Source organism: Condylostylus longicornis, unplaced genomic scaffold (assembly GCF_029603195.1).
Source record: "Condylostylus longicornis isolate FDR11 unplaced genomic scaffold, ASM2960319v2 ptg000148l, whole genome shotgun sequence".
NCBI lineage: Eukaryota > Metazoa > Arthropoda > Insecta > Diptera > Dolichopodidae > Condylostylus > Condylostylus longicornis.
Genome location: NW_026578116.1, coordinates 467,393 through 491,852, shown reverse-complemented (window position 1 = coordinate 491,852; position 24,460 = coordinate 467,393). Strand labels below are relative to the sequence as shown.

Below are 24,460 nucleotides of genomic sequence, written 5' to 3'. Positions count from 1 at the left end.
TTTTAAAAAACATTAATTTTGACGTAACATAGGAACTTTCGTCAATTTTAGTGTTTACTCACCTTTAACGCATTAGCTGCCAAATACGAGTTATCTCGTAGTTGGAATTCGTATCAAAACTGCCAACTACGAGATAACTCGTAGTAAGAACTGTGCAACTATATGAAACTTAATTTCTGAAAAACCAGCTCTTTGCGTGAATAATTGTTTCAAAATTTATCACCACAAGTAATTTACTATATTTAATACTTAAAAAAAAATGAATTTTGTTTTGTTATGGTTTATTTTATTGAAATAAAGTTGAATTTCGAATATTAAATTTAGACTTTTTCTTTTTTATTTTGAAATCAAATAAAAAACTAAGTACGAGCTATCTCGTATTTGGCATATTCAAATAAAATTGTCTAAAGTAGGCCAAAGTACGATTATCTCGTATTACCTAAAGATACCTAAAAACACCTTACAATAGTTTTGGGAAGCCTCATGAGTGTTTTTATGCAATATTATTGCATTATTTGTCTTGTAAAATAAAAATTTTGAATTGGCACCAGGAGTTAAATATTCCAAAACTCTCTTGGCAGCGAATGCGTTAATATGAGTCATCTTCGTACCTACTCCGATTTAGGAGTTATTGAGAAAAATAGAGTACTGAATATCTTATTTTATAACAAACTTTTTTCTTCAATGTCTTAGAAAAACGTACAAGACTCGTTCAAAATGGTGTCTCTCTTGCAAATGTTCAACTTAACAACCCATTTTCGTTTACATTTGCGAAATGATTAATGTTAACCAAAGGATCTTTGCTTAAAACCCTAGTCAGGTTACTATGAAAATTATACTCAGTGATTTCATGCAGGAAGATTCATGACTTCATGATTTCCTATATCCGTCCTAGAAGTGAAAAAGTAAAAAACAAAATTAATGCATAAGTTGTTTTCTATTTCAGCGAATTATATATCATATGATATACACATATAATATACCAATTAAAATTATTACTCATAAATTAAAATTTATCTATCATAAGTGGATGACAGCAGATTATTGAATACAATCTGCTGCTGTTTATTAACACATTATAAACGTTTATCACAAATTTAAATAAATTCCAAAAGAATAATAAATATACGAAAAAAAAAAAATTAAATTTATTTCTGCGAAGTAAAATAATTGAACAAGAAAAAAAGAGACCATAAATGAAAAACCAATTTCTTTAAAAATTATTTTTTCTTCTCTTCTTCTTCTTCTGCTTCTTCTTTTACATAATAATTTAAAATTCAAGTATGAAATTCTGAATTACAAGAACACCAAAACATCTTATTAAATGCTTAAAAAGTGAAGATAAAAATAATTCCAATAAAAGGTATGGCAACATACATATCTATTGGATATATATACAACAAGCATATACGAGTATATATTATAATTACAAGAATTTAGTTATCGACATTATAAATTACGTACCCTATATTTATATTCATATTACATTATCAATGTAAACAAGTTTATTTTTTAAGAAAATGTGACACCATAAAAGGTGCTATATAAGATTTTATACAAGATTTATAAAACAATGTATATAGGGCTATATAGTACCCACATATTATTAAGTACTCGTACATTATATACGAGTATATGTGCAAAATTTAATTATAAGGCGGAGGAAATTTATGAAAAGAAAGTTCTTATACACCTAATACATGTTATAAAATTTGGATGTTATTTTAATTCTGATTAATAGTTTGATCGAATTGGTATAATTGTAGGTATAGTATGTATGTATTCGGGTACAAAAATGCAATTACACCAAAAAAAAATTTTTTTAACTCCTTAATTTATGCAAATTATAATATCTGTAATTGTTTTCTTAAAAATTCTTTCTGTACCAATAGTTATTTAAATTTTATAATAACAATAATTTTTTTAATAAAAATTAAATTTTGTAATTTATATGACCCAAATATTTTCTGTAATAATATTAGTTATCTCTATGTCGTTATTAATATAATAATTGAATTTTTTATTGATTAAAAGAAAAAAAAACCAACCAAGGTTGTAAAAATAAATTTCATAAAAATGTCTGAGTTTTTTTTTTCTTACTTTGCTTTATTAAAATGTGAAGTATAGGGTTACTTGACTTGGATATATAGAAAAGATATAGAAAACTGAAAAACAAACAAATAATATGTATATATATATATACATATTATGTATATATTTTTTCAAATTAGTGTTACGTAATTTTTCCACTCAAATTACAAGAATTATTTTTATAACAAGAAGTATGCAATAATAAACTTAATTAATAGCGTACAGTTTCTCTTATATAATAACGTACCTACATATATTACATATGTATATAAATTTATATATTGTTATATTATATATAATTATATTGATTACATTATACTTGAAAAACTATAATTCAAATTTCAGGAAATATCTGATTATATTTTTGATATTAAAAATTTCAATTCAATTAATTATAAAAAATATAAATTATAAAGATTTGTATTTCAACTTCCATATTTAGCTTGTCAAATATAATATTATGTATAATATTATATATAATATTATATAAAAATGTAAATTATCATTACGTAGATTGAATTGAAGTAAATATTTTTGTATGGTATTTTAAGGTAATTTTAAATATTTATCGCCTGTAAATATGCAAATTTTGCAAATAATAGAATTACTTGTGCCATATTTTGCAAAAAAAAATTTTTTTCTGTAATAATCTTTTAATTTTTTCTTAAAATATGATGTCTTCATATTGCGTGGAAACTTAAATAAATTATAATCATAAAAATGGCAGTATTCCGTATATAGTAAAAAAAACTCAAATTTGATGACCAATCATTTTCTGTATTTTCTGTATACACAACCAGAAAGACGTTTTTGAAAGGTAGAAGAAAGCAAAATGTTTCTCTGAAGTCTTGACGATAAGTATCACAAGTATTGGCATAACACTAAGTTTTAACTTTTTGCATTGAGCTTTGTTGTATTGGAAAAATTGTAGGAAATTGGAAAAACACTGCGAATTTTAAAGAAGGTGGTAATAAAAAAATTTTTAAAAAACTGTCTGTCACAAAAGAGAAATGTCAGCGTCAACAAATCAATATTTGTATACCGAAATGTCAAAACAAAAATTGTTTTTGTTTCATAATTTTCATAATTTTGGATTTAAATACGTTTTAGAAGTGGTGTTTATTTTTGGCAATTCGGAATACTGCCGATCTTTTTTTAAGAATTTTTTTAATTTTTGAAAGTCTTATTAATTTAAAACCGTTGATTACAGTAATTAAACAATAATTGACAAATGTGTTGTTAGACAAATGTGATTAAACAATAATTGAAATGTGTTATTAAATCCGTTTTCATAACCACTTCCAAGTACTTAAAGCAACTCTTTTTATGAAAATAAAATGCAAACTTTGAATTACGTGTTCATAACAAGTTTCTTTTCTTTCAAAATCACCAAAACCGAACAATATCCACACTTAATTTTAAAATTTTTATTAATTTATAATTAAAAATCAAAATAATTTTAATATTGACATGTGAAACAAGATATTTATAGGAGCAATGATGCCATCATTGATATTAAAAGTAATTTTTCAACAATAAAAAACAATAAAAATAAAAATATTTTTTCTTTCTCATTAAATGGGAATAAATTTTAAGTTTCTTCTCGCCTACATTACATTCAACTTGCTCACACTTATGTCACATAATAGAAGACGATGAAATATTAAAATAAATATTTTTTTTTTTCTTCAAATGCAATAAATTTTGTTGTTATTTTTTTTTTTGCTTTTTAAAATATTAAATTTACTCGTATGTAGTATTAAAGCGGAAAAAGCGGAACAAATGAAAAATTATTTTGAAAATTAAAATCTTGAACTTGAATTTTGAATTTCATCTTTTTTTGTTCTCTTAATTTTTATTATCATTTTTATTGTTTATTTTATTATATATTTTAAATTAATTTTCTTATATAGTGATATAGAGAAAAGCACAGAAAAGCACAGTTAGCATAGGGTCATTTTTGTATTTGTATAAAAACAGAAATTCAATAAGATTTCTTATTGAATATGAAAAAATGGTTGAATAGGAAAATTAAAAGTTCATAACATTGGTAAAACAATTCCTATATGTATATATATACATATAAATAAATTTAATAATATGACTTTGAGAATGATTTACGAAGTATTCTTAAAAAAAATTGTATTTTTTTTCTAATCAGTTCAATGCAAGAGTCAATTTTTTAATTAATTACCCAACATTGTTGATTGCTAATTGTTAACAACTGTGTATTGATTAAATTGTGAAAAATTGCTGACAATTCTAATTTATTAATAATAGATTTGTTGAAAAATCAAGAATACTTTTTCTTTTGTTTAAATTAAACCGGACCCTATAAACCAAACAACTTTTTATTATTTTTTTATTCAATTAGTAAAAATAATTGTAAAAGTCCTGTTGCACCAAAGGTTAAAACACTACAATGAACAACAAAAATACAAAACGAACTTTTTTTAAAAATTACAAGCTACAGTAAAAGTTTCTTATTTAAAATATATTTAAGGCCCTGATAAGATTAAAGTAAACTTCTTTTCAAAGTCTAAATCTCATTTCCTTATTATTTTGAGCCTTAACATTTGCTTCCAAAATAATTATTTCTTTCTCTAATTTTCTTTTAGTAAATTTTAATATAAAAATAAATATTATATTTTAACAGAATAAGGTTTCTTAATTTAGCACTATGCAAAAAAGAGACTCTTTAATCGAAATAATTGTGACTAATAGTTTTACAAATAGAACAAATATTATTGGATGATCAAACATTCAGTGAGTTAGTAAGCTAGTAGATCACAAATTAGTAACAATTGTTAGTATGTATAAAAGTAGAACATAGCATGTTTAAGACATATCCGATATCACATACAAATATACTATTAAAATTATAACAAGTAAAAACGTTTCAGTCATTATAAACCAACCGAATTATACCCTGGACCTTAGGAATCTGAGTTTAAAATTGTTGTTTGCCAGGTTCGAAACCAAATATTCGAACTTGACAAACCACTCTATAGAAACAGAATGCATATATGTATCTAACCTATAATTGGACACACGACTGCCAAGTTTCATGAATCTTTATTATTTTTTCCAAATATAAATATTTAAAATTAGCTTTTGGAGTTGTATGGTAGCTACCCGAACCAGTGCAGCCATTCCATTAAAATTTATTTATTTTACAAATTATTGGACACATCTTTGCAAAATTTGATATTAATATCTTTATTAGTTTTTGAAATATTTAAAAAAAAACTCTTTGAGTTGTATGGCAGCAATCCGAACCCGTTTTTCGAATTGGTCCAATTACAATAGCAGCCGTCGTTTGCACCAAAGAAAGAACTTGTGAAAGTTTTGGTGCCGATTGCGTTATACGTTTTTAAGCTATTGTGCAATCGACCGGACGGACATGGGAGACGCCTTCTTCAAGTGGTTACAAACCCCATACCAAAGTGAATATACCCTTCAGGAAGGTTCAGGGTATAAAAATGTAAAATGTATAAGAAATTGAAAATTATTTTAATTATATAAAAAAATTATTTTAAGAAAGGAAGATGAACAATTTAGTAAAACACCAAATTTATTAGAAATAAATTTTCTTGTAATGCTGTTCTTTAACTTATAATGACTACGGGACTAATCATTTACTTATCAACTACGGAAAATTTCCTTTTCAATATACACAATAATTACAATTTAACAAAATCCTCAACATTAACCAAAATTCAATATCATGCGCATAAAATTAGAGAAAATAATTTCTTTTTTTTTTTTATAGTAATTAAATAAGAAATTCTTAATTCGTTTCTATTCCTACATATTAAGTTCATTAAAGCCTACACACATTTAAATTTCTTAACTTCTTATACTCACTGCCTTACAAAAATGCCTCATGTATAAATTTTATAAAAATGATGTATAAAGAATATGAAAACAGAATTTGTATAAGCGCCACTTTGTCTTCCATTAAGGTGTGCATTTAATTTTATTTTTCTTTTTATAATTTATTCGAATTAAATGTTAGAGAATGAAAAAAGATGAATAAATTTTATTTTAATGTCATTAACACTGAATTTATAAAAAAAAAAATTTAAATAGGGAAAAAATTTTATAATTATTAAGAAGAAAATTTTGTATTCACAATAAGTAATAATTATTATTAAGTCAGATTCATATACAGTGCTAAATGTAGTTTATACTATATACAGTAATTATTTTCCAACAATAAAATTCATTTATCTTCCTTGACATTGCACTCAAATCTACCATTATTGTATAATAATGACAAACAGATGGTATAATAAGAATAATTAATTAATTGTTTTTTGTTGTTTTATTTTATTTTCCATACAATTTTTGTATATGCATAAATGTATAAAAGATTATTGTTATATAGGAGGCTGATGAATAAATTTTTATATGAAATATAAAATAGAATAAAATGCATAATAATTCCCACGTACTTGAATTTTATAAAATGAAACAATCAAAATGTTCATTTTGTTCACATTTTTTATTATTTATTTATTTTTTTTTACCTAACATTAACAGAGAAATGTAAAAATTTTTTGCATAGTTATGTAAATGTTATTTGGAATTGCATACATTGTATTCTTGTTTTATAAATAGACTAGACATAAACAAGACAATATACATACATATTTCCTAAGTTTGCAAGTATGTTATATAATTATTATATTTGTATACCTATAATTTTCATTACTTATATACTAACATAGATACGGTTAATAGTTAAAGTATGAATAATCTTGTTATTGGTCAAATTGGGATGATTAGTGTTAATTAAGCTATTATGACCTATTTTAATTAATTTTTATGCTATAAAGTAATGTCCAAAATGGTACTCAAGTTGAGAAGTCCTGAATATTACAAAAAAACTTTAATGAAAAACAACAGTCATTAACCCTACTCTTTTGTATATTATATCGGATCCAAAAATTTTATATAGATTTAATGAATTTTAGGTCGGAAATAATATTCCACTCCATTTTTGTATTAGGGATATTGAATATAACATATTCGTAAAAGTAGATTCATTTCGAAAAACTTCACATTTTTCGAATAAGATTGATATATTAAATTATTTGTACAAATACCCCGTTCACTTTTTCCAATATCGTAAAAATTTCAAGAAATTTCTTTAAAATTTTGATTTCGTTATCACCAATACGTGAGGCGAGCCATTTTTTCCTCGATAACAGTATTAAGATCACGAAATTAAGAACAAACATAAAATATTTTAAAAATATATTAATTCAAACCAAACCAAATATTACAGATACTTACTCAACCTTAGAAAAAATATATTCATATTTCTTTACTATTCTTTGATACTTATTTGTTTAATGTTATTCTAAATTAAATTGTTTCTATTAATTTTGATTAAAATGTGATTTATGACAATTAAAAATTCAATTTTTGCAATGCTTATTTAATTATTTGTGGTTAAAAGTTAAAGTAATAATAAAGTTTTCTTGCGTTTTCAACCAATTCGATATTAATGGCAATTTTTCATCTGATATAAAATTGCAGTAACTTATGTACATACATTCCAAGCATCCGCGGGCGAAGACATTTTACAGTTGGTTTGCAATTTATTTTTTTAAGTTCAGTTACCTATGTAAGTATATTTTGGTCAAATTTTCTCTTCAACCTCACGGACTAAATGTTGCAGTTTTCTTTTAATTTCGAAATTTCGATTATTTTAATTACTTACTTTGAGCCCAATTAATTAAATGCTTATAATTGCACTTAAAAAGCATGTAATAAAATACCTTTTTTTTTTTTTTAATTTCATTAAGGTATTAAAAGTGACATTATTAATATTAAAAAAATGAAAATGTGTGCACAAATTAAAAATTTCACCAACATGCTTATGTACATATTTATTAGCATTGTAGCCTTCATTATCAAGTAACTAATATGTACCTGCATAGCAATTTTAGTGTAATAATAATTACAATTGTTGGAATAATGCAAGTATTGTTTTAGATTGCATGTCAGACACCTACTTATCAGCCTAATCGTGTATCTCGATTTTTCATATCACTTTCTATTTACTTTTAAATTAGAATTTTCGAATCTTTTCCAATGGATATTTCATTTTTCCAATAAGTCTCGCTTTTTCAATGGTATTTTTGCATTTTTTCTTTCAAATTATGGCCTAAACGTCTCACCTTCAAAAACAAAATAAATTTTATATACATTAAACGAGATACGCAAAAAGGAACTCACTCAAAATTAATATTATACAAATATATTATGATAGTTACGCACCTTCTCACTTGATGAGTAAAATAGCGAAGTACACGATGCAGCTCATATATAAAATAAAATGTAGTAGGTATTTGACTATAGTAGGTATGTCAGGTTATTGGAACTAAAATAACGAAAATTGAAGTCTGTTCAAATCTTCCAAATTTTTTATTTTGAAATATCACCTCCTGGAACTAATACCATATAGGCCATTTTTTCTAACGCAGAAAAGATACACATGTTGTGCAAATATTTTTAAAATTGTTACATCCCAATTGATGTAAAAGATTATATATATATACCGTTATCGTAATCGTTTAAGGCAGCAAAATAGTTCCTTGGCATGCTCGAATAATTGGCCGTGAAATTTTTGAGTTATTGCTGCGAAGCAAACAAATGAAGAAACACTAAACATGGCCCAAACGATTAAGGTAAAATTAATTTTCAATTAAGTGAGAATGTATGTCTTTCCTGGAACCACTAGTTTTAATAATTAACTTTAGTACATAATTTACTGTATTACAGCTCTTATGGAGCCATAAACGTATTGTATAGCTTTATATCTATTAAATGCGTTTCTTGTCAGATTATTTTATTAACTTTTATTATTTAAACTTTAATTATATGTATTTAAAAGCAATGTTTCGTTTTTAAATAAACGCCACATACAAAATTCTTAATACTTTAAATTCCTTAAATGCACTTAAATTTTCAAGCAATTTCTACAAGTATCACTACTTGAGAGCTTTAACATTTTATTTTATTGTGTATAAGTTTTAATTATAAGCTATGCGACTAAAATTGTGCAGTGGTTTGTACATAAATTATCCAGTATTTATACAAAATGTTTTTCTGCTTATTTTTTATTGAATTTTAGTGAAAATATTCAAGTTTTCTGAAATACGTTGATTGATTTCCTGAATAAATAAGTAAGTGAATGTATGAAAGCAAATTATTTTTGTTATAAACATATTAACTACATTATGTATGTATATATAAGTTATATATGTACATATATATGCATGCATTTATGTGCATACAAATATTTTTAATTGCATGGAACAGAGTATGCAAAACTTTTACTTATTAAATAAAATGAATGTTGTAATACATAACGCACACAACATTGTAAGTCGTACTTAGTTTGTAATATACATTTGTGCGTAGGTATGTACATCCTTGTATAAACTTTACATTTTTTTATGGATTTTGTCTTTTTTACCAAGATTTTATAATTCTTCTTTTTCTGGCTTATAAACTTTTTTAAAAGTATCAAAGTAGCAGCCCTGCTAAGAAATATAGTAAATGGGATAACTACATACATACTTACAGTTATTTTTATATCAAATCAAATGTGATCTATGATCTATATAAGTATATATTTGTACAAAATTCAGAATAGTCCATAGTAGTACACAGCGGCCTAGCGCAAACATTTAATCTTTGACCTAAAATTTGATAATGTTTATATTAATATTGTTGTTGTATTTTTATCCACTTTTTCAAAAAAAAAAAAAACAATATGTAGCCACAATATTTGTAAATAATATTTATCTTTTAACTATATACAGAAAAAAAATAGATGGGTTGTCAAATTAACAAGAACAAAATGTTGATTTTGAACTAAACAAGTTTTGTCTATTGTGAATGAAAAGTTTATTGGGAAATATTTACATCTGATATTGACATAACGTTAGTTGAAAATTTTAAACATGACAAAGTGACATTTTTTAATTAAGCGATTTAAAAATTAGAAAAAAATTAGTAATTTTTAAGTATTTTATTTATTTCGAATTATTTTAGAATATTAAGAGTAAAATGTCTAAAGATATTAAAGCAGAAAATGATACTTTCATAGATTGCATTGTGTATGACGATGGAGATATAAATGAAGAAGAAAATTCCATTTTAACTTCAATTAAGGAAACTGTTCCCAATAGTGAGAACTGCAAAGATAAATATAATGTAAAAATTATAAGGCCAATAGATCCAAATGATATAAAATTTGGTGAAATTTTTTTATCAAATAATGGTGCCAAATTATATTTTATTTGTTATTTTTGTAGTAAATCGTATTACAAAATTCAAAACTATGTACAGCACTGTGTAGATGATCACGACATTGAATCTTGGAAAATTTTTAGTTTTTTGCAGGATAATAAAATTTCAAATGCATCCAACACTACGAAAAATAAATTAAAACATGCTAGTATTGAAAATATTTTCAAAAATCACGATCACAATTATGAAAGTAGAAATTTTTACGAAAATGCAGAAATATTGTCAGACAAAGATGATGAAATTTTGAGGAACTTCAAAAAGTTTAAGCCGGACGATAATTTAAATGATTCAGAAGCTCAGCTTGAAGAATTATCTGGTGAGTTTGATGAAGAATATTTAGAAGAATATAAAACAAGTCTCGGACAATCAGAAGATTCAGATGATAGTACAGATTTTGAGGATCCTGCAGATTTGACTAAGCTGAAATATTGTATTCACTGCTTATCTAAAGTCAAGAATTTTAAATTACATATGAGAATAAAACACTCTGACTTGTTGCATAAATGTGAGACTCCTTATTGTTATGAGCTATTCTTAACAGAAAAGCGTTTAAAAGAGCATATTGCTGTGATCCATAGAGATCCCGAAAAACCTTTTGCTTGCAAAAATTGTGATTACAAAACAAACAAAAAGAAGAGTCTTGATGTTCATTTTAAGCGAATACATTTAAATATTAGGAACAAAAAGTGTTCATATTGTGAGAAAACCTTTTATGATTCAGGTGAATTAAAAAAGCATGAAAGAGTACATACAGGGGAACGTCCAGCAATCTGTTATATATGTGGGAAAGGTTTGCGGACCACACAAGACTTAAATAAACACATATTACGCGATCACGAAGCACCAACATTCAATTGCAAAGTTTGCGGAAAAAAATTTCATTTGAAAGGTATATATACAAATTGAGTGTAAATAAATTTTGTAATACATATACTTTTGTAGAAACTTTACTAAAGCATAATTTTGTTCACTCGAACGAGAGACCCAACATTTGTCATGTTTGTGGAAAGGCTTTTAAGCATGTGAAATATCTGAGAGAACATATAGATTTACATAGTGGAACAAAAAAATATGAGTGTAAGACTTGTGGAAAAAAATTCGCTCAAAAAAATAATTACACAGGACATCAAAAAATTCATACTAAAACAAATAAAAGAGAAGCTGAAAAATCATGAGGAAAATTTCTATATTTACAATCATACACAATAAAAAAGAATATATACATACATATTCATATGTGTAAAAAGAAAAAGGAACTATTTATTCAATTTGTCTAAATAAGCACCTACAATAAGGTCCTTTTCATTAATTTGGAATGTTTCCATCATTTCTTTTGCAATTTTTTGACCTTCTTCAACAGTTTGTTCAACACTTAGCCCAACCTCAAATTCTAAATAATTTCCTAGACCTTCAACTTTGTCTAGATGAATTCTTGTCGTTTGGTGCATGAATAACAAACGTTCTTTTTTTACAATCCCAATAATTCCGTTTGTTGTTGCAAGTATTTTTTCAAGTTTTTCTGGTTCATCTACCTCAATTTTATCATATTGCGAAAGTTTTGGTCCTTCTAAATCAGGACGATCATAGTAAAGTAATTGTGATTTAGATGGTGGTTGAAGATACCTTAATTTTAATCTTCCAGATTGACTTTTGAAAAAAACATCTCTTTGTATAATTAGTTCACCAATGCTAGATGTTAAATTTTTTGCAATATCAATGCGTTTTTGAAATTCTTCATCAGAACCAATTTTAGCTTTTATTTCTACATTACGTTCTGATGCTGGTTTCATATTCATCAAAGTATTTAAATATAAATATAAATTTTTTGTGTTACTAAAGTTCAAATCTATAAATTTTAAATTTTCAAAATACTACCACCCCGCTATATGACATATGAAAATTGGCATTTTGTGATTTGTCAAAATGTGTTATCATATGTAAATTATGACTTTATGCCAGAGCTAAAATTGAATATATACTCAGTTCTATCAACTGCACGTCATAGTCAAATCATCTAACGTTTGGTTTCGGTATTGCTAATTCAAAACGCCAAAAAATTATCAATAAAATTTATCTGTCTAAACATTTTGCTTTATTTTAACCATTTTGCGTTAGTTTAAATATTAAAACATTCAGCGGATTTAAAAACTTTAATTTTCGATGTAATACATATATTTACATAATACATTCATACAATTATTTCATATCTTAAAATTCGTCATAATATAATATTATGAAATTTTGAAGTTTAATTTTTAATTATTTTCGATATTGACGCAAAATACGAAAATTTATATATTAAATGAGCACTGGAATTAGCCTAAAAATTTACAACTGCTTATTTGTAAAAACTTGTGCAGAAATCAATGAAACTGATTGATTGGTTTATTGAAGAACAATTTAACCAATCCGAGCGCATGGTAGATGAATAAATACGAATACATAGGTTTATTTAGAAAACATAGGTATTTTATTTAGAAGAAATGTGTTTATATATAGGTTCTTTTTTTGAAAAAATTAAATTTGTGCATTACGGATCTCATCTACATATGCATCTTTAATTCAAGTTACTTTCAGTGTTTCTGGCAATGCTAATTTCAAAATTCAATTTGCTGTCAGCCGTAATTTTCATTGACGGAAAATTTCATGCAACAACTTCTTTGACATTTAACATGGCGTCTCTTTCTTGTGTGGGGAATTTTTATTTGTTTGGCTGGTTCCTTTGGTAGATTTTATATTTGTCAACAAAAAAAAGTGACTAAATAAAAATTACCGAAATAGTAAATTAAAAAATTAGTTAATTTTCTTACTTTTTCTATAAAAGTTTAAAATGTCCCTCGCAAAATTAAATTTAGAAAATGTTGTCTTTCAAATAGTTGGAAAAACATTAAAAATAATAGATAATCCAATACAGTCACCACCGACATCAAATTCAACGAATATAAAAAAAAATAAAACAATTAATGAAAATGATAAAAAATTTGGTGAAATTTATTTAGCTCAAGATGGTCGGTTTTATTATAATTGTGAATTTTGCAATAATAACTATTTTTGCATAAAGTACTTCACCAAACATTTAATTGAAGAACATAAAACTTTATATACACAAAATGCATCAATTCAAATTGTTGAAGAAATAAAAATTGAAGATGATCATTTATATGCAACTCAAAATGAATTGAATCAGAGTCAAGTATTGTTAGGAGATCAAGATATGCAAATGGAAACGGTAATTTATGAAGAAGATTCTGACAATCAAAATTATATTGAGCAGATTCATCGACAACAGCAACAAGATCAAGAAAATATTATAAATGAAAATGAGAACGTCATAAATAATAACAATACAGCTACCAATACAACAACAACGACCTATACTTTTAAGGATGATAATGTAAGAATAGTGAATGATCCATCAGGTAACACGTATCGTATTGAAACCGTTGAAACAGTAAATAATCATCAAGAAACTGAAGAGCAGCTAAGGAAAAATGCTGGTAGTGTTTTAGTTGCTTTGGAAACTGAACTATTACAGGAGGAGTACAATAACGAAACTCAAACTATTTATGCAAACGATTTTGTAGAAGAAACAGAACAACAAGTTTGTTCACAGGGAATCCGATCCGTTGAAAATGATCCATTGAATTTAAATGACAGTGGGAAAAGAACATTCTTTGATGATTTATATGATTCATTTGAATATAAAAAATGTAAGTTATGTAATGTTAAGACTGGCCAAATGCTAACACATTTAAAATATAAACACCCCAATGCCATTAAATGTAATATATCAGATTGTAATATGCCATTTGATTCCGAGGAAGAATATAATGCACATAAAGCAGAATTACATATAAATCCAAATTTTCCATTTCAATGTAAAAGTTGCTCTTATAAATGTAAATATCGTAGTGGCATTTTAAATCATTATAATCGTATTCATTTACAAAAACCAAAGTTTCAGTGCAATTTGTGTGATAAGAGCTTTTACGCATATCATGTACGAAAAAGACACATTAAAGAATGTCACAATAACGGAAAACTGGTTACGGTTGTGAAAGAAATAAGGAATGATAGTTTTTAAATACATAAAATATATAAAAAAAAACATAATTATTGTCACACTTAATGTAATATTTAATATTTAAGAATAAATTCTATCTAAAATTCACGTATGTAATAATCTAAGTCAATTTTGTTGAAAATTAGAAATTAAAATAATAACTATAGATAAAAATATAAAAGAATTACAATTTTGTTTATATTATAAAGTAATAGTGTAATATTTTAATATTTGCAACATTTGCAGAATTATCTCTAAAATTATTATTATGTATTTAATTACATTTCTATTTAAAATTATATATAAGTTGTAAGTAAAGTATGTAGGAGTACCATTGTCTCGCTTCCGTATGAAAGTTTTCCTTAAGTCATTAATTGTTTAAGAAAGGATTTAAATAAAAAAAATGCTGGCATAATTTAAGATTGATTTTTCGATGTACGTATTTTTAACAATGTTTTTTTTTTTAAATAAAATAATAAAAATTGGCAGAATACTTTTATTTTATGCATTAAAATTTTTAATTTTAAAATACTTTTTTTTTTTGCATTAACAATTTTTACTACTTTTGCAGTAGGGTAGGTACTTATTTATGAATAACATTTTTACAAAACTAAACTTATTCTAGCAAATATACATTTCCGACAAACATATTTAAATTAAGAATAACAAAATCATTATATTTAAATAGGTACATGTAGCAAAATATATTATATAATTTAATTAAAAAATAGTTAATACTTTGAGAAATCTCGGGATTTATATGGTACAGGGCGTACATAATTACGCTGTAATTTCTTTAATATATACATATATGTATACGCATTTCAAATGGTAAGAACAATATACCTATATGATTTGCAAAAATATTAACATAATTTAAATAAATTTAAAGATGCTTAGTCTTCTAAATTGTGTATGGCTTTATGATATCTGAGATTGGAATTTCTGCTAAAAGACTTTCCGCAATCAGTGCAAGTCCAACGTTTACGATCTGGATTATGAATGTTATTAAAATGATCTCTCTTATGTTTTTTCAAAAAAAATCGATCGCCACAAATTTCACAAATTACTTTTTTTTCATTTTCTGCATGCTTTGTCATCTGATGTTCTTTTAAGGTTTCTAAAATAGAATATATTATTTTCTTAATATAATATTCTTAAATACTTAATAACATTAAATATGTACATACGTTGTCGATGAAATTTTTTATTACAAATTTTACAATCAAAAAGTGGCTCAGAATGATATTTCTGAATATGCAAATTCAATTGTTGTTTTGTTGGATATTTTGAATTGCATAATTTACAATTATATGGTTTTTGACCAGTATGGCTTCTCATATGTTTTACTTTTTCATAATTTGAAAAAAATTTCATATCACAAAAATCACAATCGAAACCTTTTATGTTCAAATGCACACGTTGATAATGAAATCGAAAAGAATATAAATTATTTGTTTTATAAGAGCAAATAATACATGTAAAAGCATGGTCTGGATCATTGTGAAACCTTTCTTGATGTATATTCAATTCTGGTAATGTGTTAAAGGTTTGAAAACATTTTCCAATCTCACAAAGTATTATTTCAGGATGTCGATTTTTATAATGTCGCGAAATATGACGGAACTTAATATTGCATATATGGCATAACGATTGATCGGAACTTAAACCGGCTAATTTTTGATAAAATTCTTCATCAGATTTTTGAGCGTCACTTTGATTTGAAATATCGAAATTTGGATTTTCTTCACATGCATCAATGGATTTAATTAATTTATTATCAAGCATTTTCTCCTCTAATATTATACTGTCACAATATTCATCTTTACATTCTGTTATATATTCGTTATTTGATTCATTCTCATCAAAATCTATTATATTGTTCTCAAAATCATTTTTTAGTGAAGTTAATTTGTTTAATTCAAATAATTCTTCTACACACGACGAACTCGATTGATCACTAACATTTTCAAATTTCAAATTTTCTGCTTCAAACATGTCTGAAGGTATTGCACATATTGCTTTTATTTCAGTTTGTTGATGAACATTTTCAATTTCAATATTATTCATGAAATTTAATCCTTCAGTATTATTGTATTTGCTTTCAAAAATTTCCGGTTCATCACGGTTTTTATAATTAGTAATAAGGTTTTCAACATTTTGAACAATTCTGCATATAGCGTGATTATCTATAAAATGCTTTAGTAAGTAATTCATGTTTTCAATTTCCGTTTTATAAAGGCAAATACTACATTGAGCAAAAATTTTTCCATCTTTTGTTATGAAAACCTCTACAACTTTGGTACATTCAAAGTTTTCATCATTTCTTGATAAACTCAAAGATTTTTGTGATTTTATTTTTAGAAATTTACTAATAAGATCCTCATCACTGCTATAACTTGAATCGTTTAACGTGAAATCGTTCTCCAAATTACTACCCATGTTGTTTCTTTTCCAACTGGAATTAAAAATTATGTACTTTTTATGTGTGCTTATTCAAATTTATTGGATAACCTCCACGTGTTACATAGTTTTTAGTAAAAAAATTTTTATAACAAAAATTTCATTTATAAAACTTGGCTATTTTATTTTCCATTATTTATTTATTAAATGTTTAATGAAACTTGTCTAGAGCCTGAATTAGGAGCATTTATTTAAAAAATCTTATATGTGTGTACTTACAATATTGCGCTTAAATATCTTTCTTTTTTTTTAAATTTTTCAAAATGCCAGCATTTTATGTTACGTATTGCTGAAAATTGTGTTTATAGCCCATTTTTTTTGTTTTTGCTTTAAATAAGGTCAATTCAATTTTGTTTTATAATTTTTGTTTTTTATTTCTCTTGCACTAAATTTCTAAATATAAATGTTTGCCACCTGTTTCTGATTTGAATAAAAATAAAATTTTAAAAATAATAACACATATTTGACATTGACAGCCAAATTGAAAAAAAAATTCTCGAGTATTGTGAATAGATGTACAGGTACATTTTTACAAATTCACAAAGTTGTGATTCACATTAAAACCGGTTTTATTTTAACTCTTTATATTGATTTACTAAATAGTGGACAATATCAACATGTAGCTATAGAATTTTCAGATTAAATTATTGGATTGGATATATGAAACCATCTTCAAAACTTAATTTTTAAATTATTAAAACAAACGAATGCGTAATTTTTGATATATATGTATTATGATTTTTCGTAGTATATCTATATATTTTGTAGTTATGCATAGATATTTCAGTTATAAAGATCGGAAACAATGGCCAAGAACTAGTTGTATGTGGATGTATATTTAAATATTGTATGCGAATAAAACACAATTTTGCATGCAGGATTTTATAATTTTTATTAAATCCAGTAAATTTTTATGTTTAAAATTGAAAACTTACATAGCTAACATAATTAGACAATATGCTTACATACTTATCTTCCAGTACAAAATATTAAATTATATTATAATTGTTAAACTTTAAAAATAAAAAAAAAATCAGGGACAACTTAATAAAAATAACTAAAATTACAACTTAAAACTACTATTCTCGATATTTAGTCTAGTATGAAATAGTTATTCCTTTTCGTTTTTCAAATTTTTTTGTTTTTGAAGATTATATAAGATTCAAATTTAGAAATTTTCATTCTAACAATAATTTTTGAATAAATTAAGAAAAAATTAAATTGCAATGTCTTTTTTTACATGATTTCAAATTTTTTTAAGTAGGTAGAATTTATTCGGATTTGAATGAATATAATTTCTCCTTGCAATTTAAAATTTTTATGTTATTTATTCTCAAAAATTAAATTTTATGACACATTGTTTGAAGAAAATTTTTTGGAATTGGAAGAAACTTTTTTCTTTTTAATATGTTTACCCAAAATATGAACTTTAAGTTGAGGTCTTTCATTAAATATTTCATTGCACAATTTACATTTGTATTCTCTTGGTTCATGTTTCTTGGTATAATGTCTCTTTAAAGCATCTCTTTTAAAGAATCTATCGCCACATAAATGACAAACGATTTTCTTTTCTCCATGTATAACCGAATGTTCTTTTAGTGCACCTAAAAATTGAAAAAATTTATTAAAATTGTATATTTATATTTAAATATAATTTAGTATTTACGTTTAGTATGGAGTTTCTTTTGACAAATATCGCACTCATATTGTGGATCTTGATGTTTTTTCTGTATATGTAAATTCAACTGTTGACCACATGCGAATTTTCGACCACAAAGTGTACATACATATGGTTTTTGACCTGTGTGAACTCGCATATGTTTTTGTCTTTCTGAATCGCAATAAAATTTCATTTCACATATTTCACATGGAAAATCTTTTTTATTCATATGGATACGCTGATAATGAGTTCTAAATAAAACCAAAGTTCTGGATTTGTGTCCACACACAGTACACGTAAATGCATAAACAGGATCAAAATGAATTCTTTTCGTATGTGTATTCAACTCAGCTATTGTATCGAAAGTCTCATAACAACTACCACGTTCGCATACATAAGCATAAGGGTGAACACTTTTGTAATGTTTAGCTATATATCTTACTGAGGTATTGCAATGTTTACAATGGAAGTATGTTGGATCTTTTCCAATTCGATTATAAAATTTATCATCCAATTTTTGTATATGTTCCGAATCAGTAATTTCTGCATTTGGATCACCCTCTTCAACGACAATTCCAGCTGGAAATTTAATATCTTCAGCATCTTGCTTCAAAGATTCTTTAATACTTGTAGTCAATAAATGTTTATACATTTCAGCTTTTCTTTCTTCGTTCATTTGATCAGCTTTCTTTGTGGATGTAGGTTGAATTGATTTAGTTTTATACCTTCTTTTTTCTTTTTTTTCAGGTACACTAACTTCTTCTTTAACATCAACGGGTATTACAAAAGACGCAGGAGTCTCTTGTGCTTTAGCGTGTCGCGTGTATTTTGCAGTTACCTTATTTGATTTATTCATAGAAAATATAAATGATTGATAGAAAAGCTTTTCTTTCGCAGTTTTCCGATATGTCGTGCTATACTTCCCCTCGGGTTTTAAATAGTGGGTTGTATGGTTCTTTATAAAATGCTGTAGAATATCATTAACATGAAAACTTTTCTTTTCAGGACAAAATTTACATTTTGCATAAAATTTTCCGGTTGGTGAGACATATATTTCGGCTAACTTTGATTTTCGGAAAAAGTTATCGCTAGGAATTGTTGTTTCAAATTCTTTTGGTGCGCTTTTTGGAGGTGCCTTCCGTTTTGACGCTTTGGAATTTTTCTTACGCTTAGATGTGCTCCCGTCTTCATCTTCAAATGACTCAGAGTCCTCGTCATCTTCTTTTAAAAAAACTGCATTTATCTTTGCTTCTTCGTCGTATACTAAAATTAACTGAGTTTAAAAAAATTTTTGGTAAGCACTTATTGAATTCGTTACCAATTAACTGCTTAGATAGGTCTGGAAATATAGTAGGTATCCACTCAGTGTCATAAGATTCTTCTGAAAAATGCAGTGAACAAACCCTTGATTCTTCAGTAAATTTATCTACTTTCATTTTATTTTCTAAATTTCTAATCCATTTCTCCGCCAAGTAAAGGTTTTCTGGAAGTCTAAAAAAGAATTTAATAATTTTAGTAGATTTGATAATTGCCGCCCCTATCAACTTTGCTTACGAATAAAAATGTATTTGCAACTGCTCCGATGCCGGGTTATCCATATCTGAATTACATCCTTTCACTATACAATTTCTATTACCCATTTTTCATAAAATTTTACTTTAAAAATTACAAATTTTACTGAAAATTAATTTTTAATTTTTTTTATTGCTTTCTGCCAATACACGAAAAAGAAACTCCAACATAAACAATATTTTGACAACATAAAGTGACATTCAATTTACAATAGAAAATTTTTTAATTTGAAGTTGACGCTTGAAAAGCTTTAAATCACAATAGTAATTTTATGTGTTGTAAAATTGTTGATGGATTTTATTGTATGCACACTTTCAATCAGTTTACAATGCAAAAATTTGTTCAACAATCGAATTTTTCCTTGGTCTCGTCTCATACTAAAGCTATTTACCCGTATCTTTTTCTGTTTTATATGAAACTATTATATACTATTTTAGGTCAGTCTTTTATATGATAAACAGAATACTGATTACAAGATATTTCTAAAAAAAACTACAAAATGATTCTTGTAAAATTTTAAGCAATTATGTAGTTGGTTAGCAAAATTAAGAAAAAATAAATTATGACGTAAACATATATTACGTATAATGTAGTAGATTAGTTTGTGGTACTAGAATATTTTGTAGCGGTAACCATTGTGAATTAAAGAAATAGTGCTTCAAAAATTCAATTTTCTTTTGACGTTTTAAATTAAAAAGAACAAACCAAATTTTATTTTCAATTTTAATACATGAAGTACCTAAGCAAATTTTGAAAATAAAAAATACAAGCATTTTGTTTTAAATTAATTTACCTTATTATTTTTAATGTGTACTTAGATACCAAAAGATTATGTTAAAAATTAGCTTGGATAAAACAAAGTTATCAGTTAGCGATAATTTAGTACAAATAAAAACTACTCTCACAAACGAGAACAATGTCATTAAGGAATCGAATACTAATCCGAATGATTGCAAATTTGGTGAAATTTATTTAGCGTTAGACGGCAGAATATACTTTGTTTGTAAATTTTGTGAAGCAAATTATTATTGCTTTAAATCATTCCAAAATCATTTTCTCAATGATCATGCTATTGATTGGAGTGGTTTAATATATCCAGATGGAAATTTTGCTTGCTGTAGCAAAGTAGAACCAGATTACACTTCATGTAGAGGAGATTTTGAAGTCATAGAGGACTGCATAGTAGAGGAAAAAACAGATTTAATTAAAGGATATACGGAGCAAGAAATTATAGATCAACATGAAATAGTCGCGGAGGAAGAAGTTGGTGACGATCAGCATTTTCAATCACAGGAAATCGTAGCTGTTAAAGATACTAATTCTATAGATGACTCTTTTTATATTGTTCAGGGATATGATCCAGATGAAATTTACAAAAGTAGCTTTAATAATCAATCTTATATTAAGGTTGAAAAAAGCAATTTGGAATATAAAGATCAGGTAAGCTTATTTTTTTTTAAATGTAATAAAAATTATTGAACTGTTTCCTTCAGCAACCACAATATACGCAGTTACAAAATTGTCCCTTTGTACAAATGGTTGTTAAGGGTGAAAGTCCTATTATAGAAGAGGAAGTTTACACCCAAAATGAGTTTTCTAACGATTCTCAACAAATTTTTGATATCAGCCGGAACGAAATTGAAGATGATGATACAATAGACCCACCAAAAGATGTTGATTTGAATTGCCACCAGATACCTAAACATTTTCTAAATACATTGCGGCAGATAAAATATGGCAGATGTAAATTTTGTAACAGAAGATACGAAGATTTAAATTCACATTACAAGCAGTATTTACAGAAATTTGTCTGCCATATTTCGCAGTGTTCTGAACCATTCGATACGATAAATGATTTAAACGAACATTTTGTGGTATTGCATTCAGACACAGAATTTTTATTTAAATGCTTCTTTTGTGATTTCAAAGACAACGAGAAACAAAATTTGATATTACACTATAGAAAATCTCATTTGTTAGAAAATACTTTCAAATGTTCAAAATGTGATTTTGAATCTTTTTCTCAAGGAGAACTAGAAGCTCATGATAGTACTCATGCCACTTTCGCAGAATTAAGTTCAGAAACAAGAATAGAGGAAAACATAGACAACAATAGTGCTTTAAACGATAACATGGACTATGAAGATGAAACTGAACCAAATATAAAAGACAAAAATATAGACACAGATTCTGATACTTCATCTGGGATAGGAGAAACAGATACAAGGCGAAAAGAAAACCATCATATTGAAGTAGACGATCCGCTGCATCCACACTTTATTAGTCTAATGAAACAATTTCACACAAGACGGTGTAAAATATGTAAAGTTAAATCTTCCCTTCTATCTACACACTATAGAAAAATTCATTTTGAGAAATTCACCTGCGATATTAATCAATGTTCAGAACCTTTTGATACGGAGGAAGAGTTAGCTGCGCATACAGCAGAATTACACATTGATCCAGAAAATCCATTTAAATGTGCTTATTGCGAATATAAGACAACGGAAAAACGTCGTCTGTCTTATCATTATAGAAGAAATCATTTAGTAGAAAAAAAGTACGAATGCAATTATTGTCCAATGAAATTCTTTTATGAAAAAGAAAGAGTGCAACATCATAGAGTACATACTGGAGAACATCCATTTTCATGCGATTTATGTGGGCAAGCATTTAAAACGGCTGTTATAATGCGTATGCACAAAAAGAGAAAGCACGAACCGCCATCAGAAAGTTGTGATATATGTGGAAAAATGTTTTCAACCAAAGGTAAGTAAACATTAAAAATTTATTGAATAACCTATATATAAAGTAAATAATTCATTTTTGTGATATCTCAAAGAATATTTTCAAACAAATTCTGTGTATCTTTGGTAGAAAATCTTATCATAAATACTTTCAAATCTTTCTTAATTTTTTCTAATTTTTGCATATCTACGACAACATTTAGGTTTCAGTTTGGCTTTCAGGGTAAGCCTAGCAAAATAACAAATTTTAAATGAAAAATATAAGTTTGAATTTCCTAAAAAGGGTAGGATAAGAACAAAATTTGAATTATTTACTAGAAAAGCCAGAAAAAGGGATCAACTGATGGCTATCATAAAAAAAAAATGGTTAAGTCATCTAAATAATTTTAATAATTTTGTTCTTATTCTCTTTTTAGAAAATTTAAAAAATCATCTTAAAAGGCATTTAGGCACTTTACGTTGTATTTGTCATATATGTGGAATTTCTTTTTCTAGACCACAATGTCTAAGAAATCATTTACCAGTTCATTCTGGAGAAGTTTTCGAATGCAATTTATGTCAGCGTAAATTTACAAGTAAACAAAGATTCAATGACCATTTGAAACTACATAAAAAATATGAAAAATTTGAATTAGGAAGCATACCTATTAGAAAATATAGATCAAAAGCTAAGGAAACAATAAAAATTTAATTAATAAATAACATTGTGCTCTTCTAAATTAATTTATATTTTTAGTAAGTAACAAATCTTTGTCATTTTGTGTTAATTCAAAAATCAACATCTACTACTGTTTCATTAAAATTTCATTTATAAGCCAATAAGCATTTTTATCATTACATAATGTTTAATTTGTAGAATCTTTTCATTCAAAATTTGCAAAATTTTGCTTAATAATATTTGAGACAGCAAATTTAATTTATAAGTAGAAATTCCATTTCATTCAATATTGCAGTAAATGCAGGCTCTAACAAAATTATTTAGAGAAAAAAAAATTAAAATTTCATTTTTTAAATTTTAATATGCATATGAACGTTTTATTTTAGTCATTGTTGAATTGAATTTAAAAGCAATTAAAGAGATAGTATTTAATAACAAAATTATTTTTTATTTCAATTTTGTAATATTTTAATGATTTTTTAATATTTTATTATTTTAGATGGCGTCAGAAGTCATATGAATGTTCATCGAACTGATAAATTATTTACTTGCGATCTATGTGGTATTTCATTTTTACGTAAAGATTCTTTAACTACACATTTGAATACACATAGTGTTGTAAAACAATTTGCTTGTAATTTTTGTGAAAAGCGATTCGCCCATAAAGGAACTTTAAGAGATCATTTTAAAACACAGCATAATCCAAAATATACAACGCTACCCTCGAAAAAAATTAAAAGAAATCCAAATTACGAATATGTTGATGATTAAAATTTAAATAAGATTAGGCAATGTATTACAATATGTATATGTATCAGTACTTATACATAATAATATGTATTATACATTTTTTATTTATTTTAGTTACTCTATAA

The 24,460-nt window shown here is 25.7% G+C and overlaps 6 protein-coding genes across 6 annotated transcripts in view; 3 read left to right on the top strand and 3 right to left on the bottom strand.

Moving 5' to 3' along the window:
- LOC129615825 (MATH and LRR domain-containing protein PFE0570w-like) overlaps positions 1-24,460 on the top strand; it is a 165,538-nt gene that overhangs the window by 41,811 nt on the left and 99,267 nt on the right. The window lies entirely within an intron of this gene.
- On the top strand, positions 10,099-24,222 carry LOC129615809 (uncharacterized). The gene is made up of 8 exons (XM_055531192.1): positions 10,099-11,311; positions 11,365-11,582; positions 13,748-14,498; positions 19,356-19,431; positions 20,993-21,620; positions 21,674-22,949; positions 23,344-23,662; positions 24,085-24,222. Exons 1-7 carry the CDS (start codon positions 10,180-10,182, stop codon positions 23,616-23,618), a joined length of 4,356 nt encoding a protein of 1,451 aa, XP_055387167.1. The 5' UTR covers positions 10,099-10,179; the 3' UTR covers positions 23,619-23,662; positions 24,085-24,222.
- On the bottom strand, positions 11,585-12,299 carry LOC129615824 (uncharacterized). Its single transcript, XM_055531205.1, has one exon. It carries the CDS (start codon positions 12,216-12,218, stop codon positions 11,679-11,681), a length of 540 nt encoding a protein of 179 aa, XP_055387180.1. The 5' UTR covers positions 12,219-12,299; the 3' UTR covers positions 11,585-11,678.
- On the top strand, positions 13,122-14,989 carry LOC129615823 (zinc finger protein 521-like). The gene has a single exon (XM_055531204.1). It carries the CDS (start codon positions 13,253-13,255, stop codon positions 14,504-14,506), a length of 1,254 nt encoding a protein of 417 aa, XP_055387179.1. The 5' UTR covers positions 13,122-13,252; the 3' UTR covers positions 14,507-14,989.
- On the bottom strand, positions 15,063-17,365 carry LOC129615822 (zinc finger protein 484-like). The gene is made up of 3 exons (XM_055531202.1): positions 17,168-17,365; positions 15,676-16,943; positions 15,063-15,605 (listed from the first exon to the last, which is right to left on the bottom strand). The coding sequence occupies exons 2-3, from the start codon at positions 16,925-16,927 to the stop codon at positions 15,382-15,384; spliced, it is 1,476 nt and encodes a 491-aa protein (XP_055387177.1). The 5' UTR covers positions 16,928-16,943; positions 17,168-17,365; the 3' UTR covers positions 15,063-15,381.
- Positions 18,117-20,325, bottom strand: LOC129615821 (zinc finger protein 334-like). Its single transcript, XM_055531201.1, has 4 exons — positions 20,163-20,325; positions 19,927-20,099; positions 18,615-19,871; positions 18,117-18,552 (listed from the first exon to the last, which is right to left on the bottom strand). The coding sequence occupies exons 1-4, from the start codon at positions 20,246-20,248 to the stop codon at positions 18,296-18,298; spliced, it is 1,773 nt and encodes a 590-aa protein (XP_055387176.1). The 5' UTR covers positions 20,249-20,325; the 3' UTR covers positions 18,117-18,295.